Genomic DNA, 13,215 nt, shown 5'->3' on the forward strand with positions numbered 1-13,215 from the left:
AAATTTTTTTTTTAATATATCAGTATGGAAAGAACCACTAGCTCTGCGCTTGTCTTCTGATCCTGACAGGTGCGTGCCTGTAAAGCGTTTTTTCATCTCTGTTTATACTTCAACAACTAAATTAACACTTAAGTCTATTTAACTGAGCATATTTTAATTACATTACAGCATCAATTCTTTAAAAGGAACACTATAAAATTGAAAAAGGCAGAATAACTGTTCACCGGTAGTTTTTCAATATGGGAAGAAACAATAGCTCGGCATATACCCTCGTTCAATGTGTGAACAGATGTACAATGGAAATAATTAAAACCTCACATTTAAAAATTGGCTTAAATGAACATCAAATAAAATTAGAGAAATTAGATTATTAAAAGAAAAGTATTACAAAAACTGTTAAGGGTACCTAATATTTGAAATAAAACTACACCTTCTCTGAACTTCCATAAGATTTCCATAAGACAATTTGTTTTATGATTGGGTGCAGAGAGCCGAGTACTGCTCAGGAACAGCAAACACTATAGAATCACTACCAAGGAACACTTATTCCTTTCGCTTCTTTCAATACATGTCCCTCTATGAACTTGGTATGTAAAAAAAAATAAGTGTGTCACTACCAGCACTGTAACACAGTTTGACATAACGTAATGTTTTACAGCATGTACCTTCACAGTAATAAAGCTTGAAAGAATTCACACTTACTGTTCCCTGTATTCCGTGATGGAGGTGGGTGATGAGAATTTGGCAAATGGATAATGGTGTAGCCATATATAATTGAAATAACATAATTATTACTAAAACTTAAAAGGTTGACTTGACAAAGTCTGATTTAAAAGTTTGATATAGTTCAAAAAGTTTTATGATAGTTAATGGTGTGAAATTATTAGACTTACTATGTAATGCAGAATTATAATGGTAAACAAACACAATTTACACAAATTATTTCATTTTTAATTAATTACAATAGTATAATTGTGTTAGTTAACAAAACCGAAATAGACATTGTTTCAAATATTTAATTCAACTAGCCTAATGTAAAATAGAAACTGTAAAGAACAATGGTAAAACAGAATTGTAAAGAACAAATGTAAATGACTGTAGCCTAATTGAGAAAATTAAGCAGACTGGAAACTTTACTTGAGGGTTGTTCATTAGACTGTCATGAAAACTTTAGAATCATGACACGATATGAATATGAAAGAGTTTATGCATACTTATGACAACTGTCATTAGCACAGTTATGTCATTTTAAATGCAAAAATTACATAATGTGACATGGCAAAACGTTCATAACAACATGACTTAAATGCATCGTAACCTATTTTTTGCTTTGTGACACCTAATGGCAGTTGTGATAAGCATGCAAAATCCACAACAGCAGATCCTCCACGAGGTACGTCTGGAGGGACCTGTTTCACACTGGCAGGTTCCACATGGAGGACGCTTCCACAGATGTGCCTGAGTTTTAATTGAAGTGGGAGCTGGTTTGCCAGCTCCTCAATAGTGCCTGCATAGAAATGTACAGGCACTATGTATTTATCCATATGGCTATCCAGGAGGATGAACTTGTCGTGCATCTCTGACACTCCAAAGATCTCAAGAACTGCCTCCTGGATATGCCTATCAATAAGCTGAAAAACAAAAAAAAATTAGAAAAGGTTAGTAGAAAATATTCAACCTGCATTTGATGAAAGTAAGCGTATTTTCTGTGGATTAAGTTATCTTTTTTAAAGGGTGCCTATTTTATCAATTTTTTCAAGGTTTAAGATAAGTTTTTGTGTCTCCAGAATGTATTTGTAAAATGTTGGCTCAAAATACCCATCAGATTATTTATAATACCTTTCTCTATATTTGAAATTTGAGCTGTGATGATATTATAGCTGATTTGTTGCTTGTGCCTTTAATACAAATGAGCTAGTTCATTAAGTTAAATCCCAAATTGATTTGCACATACAGTATTTTATAGAAACTATTCAAAAGTGCAATAAGTGCTAATTGCAAATAAGTGTTTTCAGATTCATCACATGAACTACATTTTGGTAGAAAATTTTTTTTTTTCGTATACATTTTCCAATAAGTTATGTAATGCAAACAACAGAACAACAACAACAACAAAAAAAAAACTAAGGAAAAGTTTAATTTGTACTCTTCGTGTTATTTTAATCAAACAGCCTTCTGTGATGTTTTATCCACTGTGCATCTGACACTACTATAATCGTTATTAAGGCAACAATGTCATTTTATTTCAAAATTTTTTATGTCTCTTGAAGGTTAACACTTTTAAATGTGTGTGGATTACAGATGTGCAGCATATAATGTTTACCTTAAAAGTTGTGTGATTGGAAGAGTCGAATTTTGCTCTTCCATCTGGTCTTCCGTTTACTTTTAGGTGACTGAGCTCAATGATGTCCCCGACATAGAGCTCATTTAGTGCTTCTTCCCGCCACACTGAGACATCGTGTACTACAGAGCCACATTTCATCTGCAGGTCCAGGATCGGTATGTGAGCGCGAGTCATTCTGGACACTTCAACCTGGAAAATGACAAAAATGTCAGTACAATACTATAGTGTTTTTTTTTTTTCTTAATCCTGGGACAGGAATTTACTGTCACTGAGTCAGACTGTTTGTTTTGGTGATTTGAAATGTCAACATTAGCAGAAATCGCCTGTCTAAAAACATGCGGTACAGCTGAATTGGGTAGAGTAATTTGTCTGTAGTGAATGAGTGTATATGTCTATGAGTGGATGTTTTCCGGAGATGGCTGGCAGCTGGAAGGGCATCTGCTGCGTAAAACAAATGCTGGATAAGTTAGCGGTTCATTCTGCTGTGGCAACCCCCAAATTAATAAAGGGACCAAGCCGAAAAGAAAATTAATGAATGAATTCACTTACTTTTTCTAACTGTCCCCGTAGACTCAGGTACCCAGTTTCACTGAAGATATCCTCTTCCTCTCCTGTTATAGGTCGTGAAGGAGGACAGAGGACCTCCCTTGCAGCTCTTTTAGCCTCCTCACTTTTGACTAGAGGAGCCGTCTTAAATTTGATGGTGCCTTTATTTACAAATAAACATCAGCGGCCATATTTGTTTGAGTTGGTTACATTTTTTACGATATATGAGTGTCCCTCTTTAAATTCAGGGTCACTGCCGTTTTTTATGGACAGATAAACTTCATCACCATTCGTAAGGGCACATAAAGATGTCGTTTTGTAGGTGTCAACCATTATTTTGTTTTCATGTTTAATAAATGTCACAGCCTTTTGGCTACTGTGCACTTTAACACAGGTGATGTGCAGTGGTGGTGGGCGACTGTACGGTGTTGCCATCCTAAGAATAAGAAAAAAAGGTTACTTTGTATTAGTTATGTGGAATATTATGTGGAATAAATTATCATTTCTTTTTAACTCAATTCATCAATTAAACATATCAATTAAACCAAATTCTGTTTGTCTTGACTGGAATGTTGCGCTAAATCCTCCTTTAAAATATATATATTGGATTGTCTTTAATGGAATAATGCTGCATAAAAATTACAATACAAAATTCACACAAACATACAAAAAGTGAAAATAACAACAAACAGGACTTAAAACTGAGAGAGAAATAAAATACACCACACACATCCTAATGATTTATAAGTAACATTTAGTTATATTGGATAGGTCACGTTATGTTTTACAAAGATGTGTTTTGTTTTTGTTTGCGTGTAAATCTAAATAAATAACCATATGTAATGCTCTTTATGACTTTTTTTTTAATTTTCAACGAAAATACAAAAAAGGTATTCAACAAATCCAGGTATAAACCTTAGTAAAACAAGATAATAAAGCTTAATGTGTCAGTCTCATCCAATCAGCATTAAGCTGTGTCGTCAGCCAGTCGTTTCCCATCATGCTTTTGGTAACGCAGTCTTTTGAGAGCAACTGCGGCCGACTGCTCTATCCGAGGTACCCGCCTCGCGATCGCGAGAATTTTTTGGCGCACGTCAGCGTGACATCAGAGCGAGGCGAAGGCAAAGCGGACACATTTCTAACCGGCATGCATCCTGCGGTGATCACCGGTGATCAATTCTGCGCAGATTTTGGCATAGTCAAACGAGCCTATTGTTTTAAAAGTTTTACAGATATAAACCGATTTAAAGTTAAAGTTCTAAAGTTTTAGTTTTTTATATGATGTTTAATTATGTTCCTGCTTTTGAAAATATTATGTTAACATTTTATACAACGTAGTACTATTTTATTCTCAGTAATCTATTGTTTGAATAAAGTAACAGAAAAGTGTGTAATAAGTGTTATAATGAAACATTTTACCCGATTTCTTTTTGTTAATTAAAAGCTGTGCACAATTCTGCCCCGGCCTATGTCAGTGAAGTGAACTTATTAGACTTTATTCAGCTTGTAGACCGTCAAGATCCCATGACCAGTTTTTGTCTGTCTCGGTCTCGCTTTTTTTTTGTCTGTCCCTTGGTCTTGCTGCAAATCAAAAGGTGATAGAGGTTTCTGTGTTGCGGCTTAAACTTAAAGACTTATTTTTACTTCTTTCCTTTGAGTGACAAATTCGTGTTATTTCTTATTTGTATTTTAGTATTACTTTTAAACATACATTTTCCTGTATTTTAAATACTAGTTTTTTTTTAATTTTATTGTGTAGTTTATTTTATTGTAAAGTACTTTGGATCAACCACGGTTGTGTAAAATTGTGCTCTATAAATAAAGTTTGCCTTGCCTAGAGTGGCAAAAAAGCTAAACAAAGACTTTTATTTTGGCGTGACGTGACGTCATCAGGCGGCGCCGCTACAGCGCGGTGATTCAACCGGAGAAAGGTTTGCTTTAAAAGTTTTACAGATATAACCCGATTTAAAGTTAAAGTACTAAAGTTTTAGGATTGTTTATACGATGCAAAATTATGTTCTTGCTGTTGGAAATATTATTTTAACCCTTTATACAACGTAGTACTATTTTATTCTCAGTAATCGAGGGCTATTGTTTGAATAAAGTAACAGAAAAGTGTGTAATACGTGTTTTAATTAAACGTTTTACCTGATTTATTTTTGTTGTAGCAACAGCAAAGTGTGTAATGAGTGTTTTAGTGAAGGTTTAATTTATTAAACAGCATGATGTCAATCTATTCTAAGTATACATCACTATAAGAAATGGAGTACTAGGTTTCATCAGCTCATTTGTGGCTAACTAGTTTTTTTGCTCAGACTTACCTGATTTCTTTTTGTTAATTACTGTCATATAAAGAAACTGTTGAAGCAAGTGTTGAAGGGAAGTTATTTTGTTTCTGTTTATTGTTTTATAAATTTTAAACAGGACATTTTTATTGTTTTGTTAATTTTAAACAGGATAAAGTGTCCAAACACAGAGAAAAACTCCTGCTGAAGCGACTGATCTCCACACTGTTATAAAGATGGCGTTTATTAAAGATGAGAGTGAAGATGTGAAGATTGAAGAAACATTCACAGTCAAACAGGAAGATCCACAGGAACAAACAGGTTGATTTTCATTCTCAAACACCAAATCAGTCATTTGATCCTCATTCAGATATATTTTAATAATAAGAATAATAAATTAAATCCATCTTGCAGTCCTGAGTGTGCTGCCTAGTTCTTCTAAATGCACATAAGCACTCATTGAAAGACAGGAATGAGTTTCTTTTTTGTTACTTGTTCTTGTGTCTTTTGTCATTATTTTATGTATTATTAGTCTCCCATTTTCTCTACCTTCTTAAGGTTATTGCTTTTCTTGTTCTCCTGCTGTTTGTGAAGCGTCCTTGAGCACCGACGCTTTATAAAATAAATTTGAAAAGTTTAACTGAGCTGGTGATATTTGACCTACAGTATTCATCTAGTAGATATCAGCTATTACAGTGATAGTGTTGACTTAGTACTTTCCATTTGCATAAGTCACGTTGATCACAATTCCCCTTTTTTCATCAACTTCTTTATGAGTTTAAACTTGTTTCAAGTAGTTGTTACTACTTTTCACAGATAATGTCTGAGTTAGAAGTACATCATTATTATAATAACTAATTACCAGGGCTATTGTGTTTAAACAGGGTTTCCGCTGCGTCATAAAATGTCTTAAGATCCAAAATCAAACACAAAATTTTAAATCTTTAGCTAGAAATATTTAAAATACATATAAAAAATGATTATTTATTTAATAAATTATTGTATTTTATAATTTTTTTCATTTATTTATTTATTTTTTTAATGGGGCAAATAAAAATCTTTTCCATCTGGACCATTGGAAAAATTCTTTAGCTTTATCCCTTTATGGGTCTAAAATTTCATTCATAATGGTCTTAAAAATGTCATAAAAAGAAACCTGCAGAAACCCTGGTTTACAGTTTGTCAAATGATGTGGATGCCCCCAATATTAAATATGCTGAATGAAATGGACACTACAATAATTGTTATAAAACATTGTACAGTATTCTAAGCTATAAGATGTTGCTGTGGGATGACGTGAGACAAAACAAACTAAATATAGAGGAACAATAACGTTTGGCATTGCACTGACTACAACTGGCCCACAAACTAGTCTAAAAATGACTTTTGCTGCTTAACAAATGGATTACAGCATGCTGATGATATGCAAACATTAGAGTGTGAAGTTCGTCAGTATTGACCATATTCTTCATGTACCAGCAGGCGTCGCCATTGGAATCTTTTTGCTTGAGAATTTTTTAAAGAATTTATTTTTAGATCCTTAAAACAGGGTTATTCTGCTTAGGTATGGAACGATAACCGTTTTCAAGGTATACCAATGTACAACAGTATATGTAAGTTTTTTTGTTTTTGTTTTTTACATTTTGTTATAAGTTTTTCAAGACAACAGTATCTCCAGCAGGAAATATATCCAAAGATGCCATTTTAAATTGTAAAGAAATCTGTGTTTTTGAAACAAATGAGTTATATTAATGATTCAGCCTGACATGTTTACTGCTCCATAATACTTTCTCCCCCGGTTTCACAAACAAGGTTTAAGGCTAGTCAAGATTAAATTGCATGTTTGAGCGGTCTCAACTCAAAATAACTTTCCGTGAGATAAAATACATCAGTGTATTTTTTTTCTCCAGGTGCACACCAGTAATATATTTTACTAAGGCCATTTTTATAAATTTGGCTTAAATAGCCTAATTTAACTAAGGACTAGTCCCGGCTTAATCTAAGCCCTGTTTGTGAAACTGAGCCTCAAAGTTTCTTAAAAGAAAATATATTTTGTTCAAAGGGAAAAAGTTATTGTTTTTTTACCCAGAGATTAAAAAGAATACATTTTAGAGCAGTAATCACAATACAGTGAAACCGTGATCTTTTTATACAAGCTTACCATACCGTCAGAATCTTATACTGGCCCATGTCTAATGCTGCTTGATGTTGCAGTCATATTTTCTCATTTTATTATTTTTCTTTGTATGAATAGTCATGAACACATTTGTTTGTAGAGCAAGTAGCCATTTATTATTCCAGGTCATTTCTCCAATAGGCAACTAAATTGGAGGTTCTAAAACAATAGCATATTAGATCAGGTCACTACTATAGCCCCATTTACACTAATGCATTTTCGCATTTTTTTAATGCGATCGCATTCATCAAATTTGCTTAAACCATGTGTTCTTAAGTATGGCTATATTTCACAAGGATTCTGACAAAGCAACGTGAAGCAGGCACTGTACAAAATTTGCGTTTAAGGGGAAAACACATCAAACTTAATAAATCATTTGAGCGCACATGGAATCATCTTAAAGGCAGACGAATGCAGATGTCTTGGACAGCTCGCGACATCATCTGGCACTTTCACTGAGTACATTTATATGGACACCAATACTCCCATTTTAATATGATTAATGCTCTTATTAAGAGTCCACCATGTAAACAGTTGTTCTTTTTTTTATTACCTTAAAGGAACACCGAGTCACGAAATGCGGAAATTTTTCTTTCAGTTCGGTATGTGGTATCAATTTCTATTACAGCAAAAGTCTAAAGATTAAAAATGAAACGTACTAAATTAGATGAAATGCTGGAAAGCCTGGTAATGTAGCATTAATTCTTTTCATGAATTAATTTATATTAAAACGTTGCTTCTTAAAGTTCTTCTTTGGTCTTATGCATATTTATTTGCATGTTGAACACACGTCGACTACAACAGGAAATATAACAGCAACTGCGTTAATTTTTTAAACACAATATATATATATCAAATTAATGGCATGAGTTTACGCTCTAATTTTTACAGCACTTTAAATAAACAAATGTTTTCAAAGGGCAACAAATGTTTTTAAATGGAAAGCAGCAATTTGCAGCAGTTTCGAGAGCAAATTAAAAATCCCACTGCTTGTGTGTGCACAGCTCTTTGTAGCCATTATTTTAAACTTATTGTGCTGACGTTAAGTACATTTTAAATGTTACAGTGAGCCTGCAATGCATTAAGACTTTTCCTTGCAAGCTACAATTGGCAGAAACGCGTATTCTCTCTCTTGCGCACAAGTACATATTTCAATGTATTGTGACAAATATTTAACTTAACGTTAATAGGCGTAAATAATGGTCTATATTTTAAAATCTGCAGTTTGCTGTCAGCCCTCTTTCTTGCTTTGTTAAAAGCCATAGTTTTTGATTATGTTTAAATTATTATATATTTGAACCAGGCCCGGATTGGCTAATCGGGAGGACCGGGAGAATTCCTAGTGGGCCGGTCCATTTTTTGGCCACGAGGGCTGGTGTCCCTAGCTCCAGAATCTGTTGCTTAAAGCAGTCACACTTTTTAAATTAATGTATTTATTTACTTGACCACAGTCTTCTTATTCAATATTTTACCGCAGCTCTGCTCTTTTTATCTACTTTCTCGCAGCCTTTGTGATCAACATGCAGCCTGCTGGCTGATTATCAAGTAGCTGTTGTGGTTGAGTGGTTGGCACGTTAGGTTTCAACACCACTGATCTGGGTTTGATCCTCGTCTGAGTAATGTTTATTTTTTTATTGTTAAGACATAAAATACTGTTGGGGTTGTTGAACATTTGAAGTTCTAAAGCAGCTGTTTTCTCAAAAAAGACGTGATAGTTTAAATAGAAACTGAATTAGAAATTACCTTATTTCAATATAGTCAGTCGTAAACTGAGGTGGGCCGGTCTGAGGCTTGAAACTCCAGGGCTGAAAAGGAGTCCCACTCCGGCCCTGATTTGAACTCAAAAATCAAATGCTATTCACTTGCTGTGAACATTGTGGTGTCTTGTTTCAGAGCTCTTTCTTTCATTGTAGTTGCCAGGGTAGCATACAACATAATCATAATGATGCATCTTTGATCGACCTTCAGGGTTTCATGACAGTAACGTGCACGAGTAGTTATCTAGATTATTTCAGCTGAACTCAGATTAGTTACATCAAATGATCTTCAACTTGCTGTTATGGAACCAATTAAAGTGTGGACATTTAGTTCAGTTCACTAAAGTCAAGTTTTTGACTTTAATCTCCGCTTTTTTAAACCACTTTTATGAAACAGCCCCTAGGGGTTATAAAATAATCCTGGGTGTTCATTAACAGACGTTTCACATTGGTAAACCCTGGGGTAACGCTTTTATTTGTATATTTACATTGTCACTGTTCCCGATTAGACAAACAGCAGGTAACCTTTTTAAATGGCATTTCTGCTTCTTTTCGGGTATATAAAATGTCACCATAGAGGTCTTCAGCTAAGCCTCCGGACATGCACAAAGGCAAGAAAACTGAGACAAAAGTACAAATGAATGAAAACAAGTAGCAAACTATGTCATCTTGCCATATTCTCATCACTACAGTTAAAAGCAAATGTGGCATTAAGCATTTGCATAAGTTCATTCATTCATTTTCCTTTAGCTTAGTCTCTTTATTCATCAGGGGTCACCACAGCGAAATGAACCACCAACTTATCCAGCATATGTTTTAAACAGCGGATGCCCTTCCAGCTGCAACCCAGTACAGGGAAACATTTGCATAAGTTATATACAATAATGCAAACTCACAAATATAAGCTGAATTATCCGTAATTGCTATGAACATGCAGGATTTGTCTCAACCAGGTCTTCCAAGCATGTTAAAAATGTTGAGTGGAAGATACACATGAGGGAACACAACAGGAGTAATCTAGAGCGAGTGCATTTGATCATTTGCATTTAAAGCCACAGGCACAAAAAGAGCTTGGTTTTCCTCTGACCCCCAAAATTAAATATTCTGCAAGGTATATGATCTGATTTTGAGCTGAAACCCCAGACCCATTCTGGAAACATTAAAGACTTACTTTACATCCTGTAAAAAAAGGTTCATAATAGGAACCCTTTAAAGGGATAGTTAATGCAGAAATGAAAATAGCCTCACCATTTACTCTCCCTCGTGTGGCTTTAAATCTTTAAGTTTCTTGATTCTGCTGAACACAAAAGAAGTTATTGTGAAAAAAATGCTGGCTTACTTTGTGTTCCAGAAGAAAGGAAATATTTAAAAGACGCAGAGTAAATGTTAAGGTCATTTTAATTTTTGGGTGAAACATCCATTTCATGCTTGTCGCTTTGTGCCTTCATACTAAAGTTCACTTTTCTTTTTTTCTTTTTTAGACCTGATAGTGCTGAAAGAAGAGACTCAACAATGCAATAAAATGGAAGAGCAACACCAAGAAATAACAGCTGATGAAAAACCCACACTGACTGAAAAGACTTCATCACTCGTAAGACCTCGGAAATCCAAAACTGAGTGTAATTTTAGCAGTAAACAGCGTAGAAAGAGTTTCATTCAAAAGCGAAACCTTGGTGATCACATGAGAGTTCACACTAGGGAGAAACCTTACACTTGCGAACAGTGTGGAAAGAGTTTTGGTAAAAAGAGAAGCTTAAAGACCCACATGAGAATTCACACTGGAGAGAGGCCGTACACATGCCAACAGTGTGGAAAGAGTTTTAAGCAAATTGGCACCCTTAAAGGCCACATGAGAATTCACACTGGAGAGAGGCCGTACACATGCCAACAATGTGGAAAGAGTTTTAAGCAAAGTGCCACCCTTAAAGGCCACATGAGAAGTCACACTGGAGAGAGGCCGTACACATGCCAACAGTGTGGACAAAGCTTCTATTATGCAGGAAACTTTGCAGCGCACAAGAGGATTCACACTGGAGAAAAGCCCTACACATGTCAACAGTGTGGAAAGAGTTTTAAGCAAAGTGGCACCCTTAAAGGCCACATGAGAATTCACAATGGAGGAAAAACACTGTGTGGGAAAAGTTTTGCTCAAAAACAAAAGCTTGACACCCACATGACGATCCACACTGGAGAGAAACCTTACACATGCACAGAGTGTGGTAAAAGTTTCACATGTAAAAGCTCACTCATTAACCACATGAAAACTCACACCAGAGAGAAGCTGTTTGCATGTAATCAGTGTGAAAAGAGCTTCACATGTAAAGCTAACCTCATGAACCACATGGATGGTCATTCTGGAATCATAGTGTTCATATGTGATCAGTGTGGAAAGAGTCTCACACGCAAAGACTACATTAAGCAACACATGAAGACTCACTCAAGAGAGGATCGTTTTAGATGCAGTGAGTGTGGAAAGAGCTTTAAACAAAAAATAAACCTCAGCGCTCACATGAAGCTTCACAATGCAGAGCAAAGTCCTCAACATTGAGGCCTTGTCCACACAAACACAAGTATATATAAAACGGCAGCTTTTTCATGTAGTTTGGCTGTTTATTGACATGAAGTTTATTTATAAACTACTTTCGAGAGGATCACATGCTTATTATTGTTCACGACTGGTCCAGCATTAGCTAACACGATTCACCAATCAGATGATTCCTGACGCCCTATAAAGGACAAGAGATTCTTACCTCTGCTATCTTCATCGTTATCTTTTAGACTCCCTAAAGCCCTGTTCAGACTACACAATGCCATTTGTCAGTTACGACAGATGAGATTTGTTTCAGATTATGAGATTTTGACTTGATCAAATCTTGATGTGTTGTGGGTCACAAATGAAGACTTTGGTTTTAAAACACTACACATTTATTTTGATGGACTCATCTCAGAAAAGAAACAAGTTTTCTTCATGAAGACAATTAAACTTTCTATAGACAACTGCTCGCCTTTAAATATACGTTCATGTGAAAACTCCATTACTACAAATAAATCGTTGTATGAGAAACCCTGTGTCTCGATTGTAAATGAGAACATGAGTGATTTGTTAGCTTACATGCTAATTTCAGTACTCAAATGCAAATCTAAATGTATTTACGTGTATTTTCTTTTGTTTTTTAAGGGATAAAACAAAAAAATTTTCATCTTATTAAAAAAAATATCAGGCAAAATATTCCCATAATTCTGATAAGTAGCCCAAACTGTGAACAAATGCAGATTTGAACTACTGCGCACATGTCCACGCAGATCCACTGATGAGCCTTTACACAAGCCACGGTCAAAACAAATGCAGAATCAAAACTTTTAACAATCCTGAATCAATATTGGAGTTAGTTTTGCACGCTGGAGGAAGGACGACACCATGGCTGAAGTATTTCTGTTAGACAGGTAATGTTCTGTTTTAAAAAATCTATCAGTCATGCAGAGCTGATGTAGATTGGGTTGTTATGAATGGGTTATATGCACACAAGTGTTGCTCAGCCACTGAAATCTTCTGATGAACAAGTTATGTGACTATTTACAGTTTCATAAGGGACCTTTTACAGCATCGATAATATAGATTTTTATTTAGTTTAACAACAAAAAATCAGTAAATAGCACTATACTACACTTAGCCTGCTTTACTGAGCTGAAGTTGTTTTTTTTATTCACATTGCTTTATTTTTGAACAATCAGAACCTGTGTGGTACCTATAATGTTCACCATGCTACTTTGAATATTCGGTCTGTAATAGCATACAAGTATGGCTTATTAATAAGTGTAATTACTGCACGCCGCAGGTTGAACACTAAGCATACAGTAGCAACTTTAGGACAAAGTGTGTGAGAGAGTCTGATGAGAGACTGATGACAAGTTTTGCTTGCTTACTACATGACTGAAAACATTCATTCATTCATTTTCTTGTCGGCTTAGTCCCTTTATTAATCCGGGGTCACCACAGCGGAATGAACCGCCAACTTATCCAGCAAGTTTTATACAAAGCGGATGTCCTTCCAGCTGCAACCCATCTCTGGGAAATGACTAAAAACATGCTAGATATAATACAGTTTT

At 35.0% G+C, this 13,215-nt stretch overlaps 2 protein-coding genes and 1 pseudogene across 3 annotated transcripts in view; 2 read left to right on the forward strand and 1 right to left on the reverse strand.

Moving 5' to 3' along the window:
• LOC148681128 (uncharacterized) overlaps positions 1 to 13,215 on the reverse strand; it is a 21,845-nt pseudogene continuing 8,630 nt past the window's right edge. Inside the window, exons 2-4 of the transcript XR_015942617.1 lie at positions 2,894 to 3,326; positions 2,324 to 2,533; positions 1 to 1,631 (exon numbers count right to left, since the gene is read on the reverse strand). The product of XR_015942617.1 is annotated as an uncharacterized LOC148681128 (transcript). The remainder of the gene's footprint in view (positions 1,632 to 2,323; positions 2,534 to 2,893; positions 3,327 to 13,215) is intronic.
• On the forward strand, positions 4,768 to 12,172 carry LOC148681129 (uncharacterized). The gene is made up of 3 exons (XM_088650542.1): positions 4,768 to 4,821; positions 5,347 to 5,496; positions 10,590 to 12,172. Exons 2-3 carry the CDS (start codon positions 5,412 to 5,414, stop codon positions 11,654 to 11,656), a joined length of 1,152 nt encoding a protein of 383 aa, XP_088506668.1. The 5' UTR covers positions 4,768 to 4,821; positions 5,347 to 5,411; the 3' UTR covers positions 11,657 to 12,172.
• LOC148681130 (uncharacterized) overlaps positions 4,768 to 13,215 on the forward strand; it is a 51,436-nt gene continuing 42,988 nt past the window's right edge. Inside the window, exon 1 of the mRNA XM_088650586.1 lies at positions 4,768 to 5,005. The gene's annotated coding sequence lies outside the window, so the exon portion shown is untranslated. The remainder of the gene's footprint in view (positions 5,006 to 13,215) is intronic.

This window comes from Danio rerio, chromosome 4 (assembly GCF_052040795.2).
Source record: "Danio rerio strain M-AB ecotype USA chromosome 4, GRCz13ab, whole genome shotgun sequence".
NCBI classification, from domain to species: Eukaryota; Metazoa; Chordata; class Actinopteri; order Cypriniformes; family Danionidae; genus Danio; species Danio rerio.

What these genes read in the sequence shown, in the direction of transcription:
- LOC148681129 (XM_088650542.1), top strand. Translation starts at nt 5,412, where the DNA reads ATGGCGTTTATTAAAGATGAGAGTGAAGATGTGAAGATTGAAGAAACA. An exon ending in AGATCCACAGGAACAAACAG is followed by an intron (nt 5,497 to 10,589) that starts GTTGATTTTCAT and finishes TTTCTTTTTTAG; the next exon opens with ACCTGATAGTGCTGAAAGAA.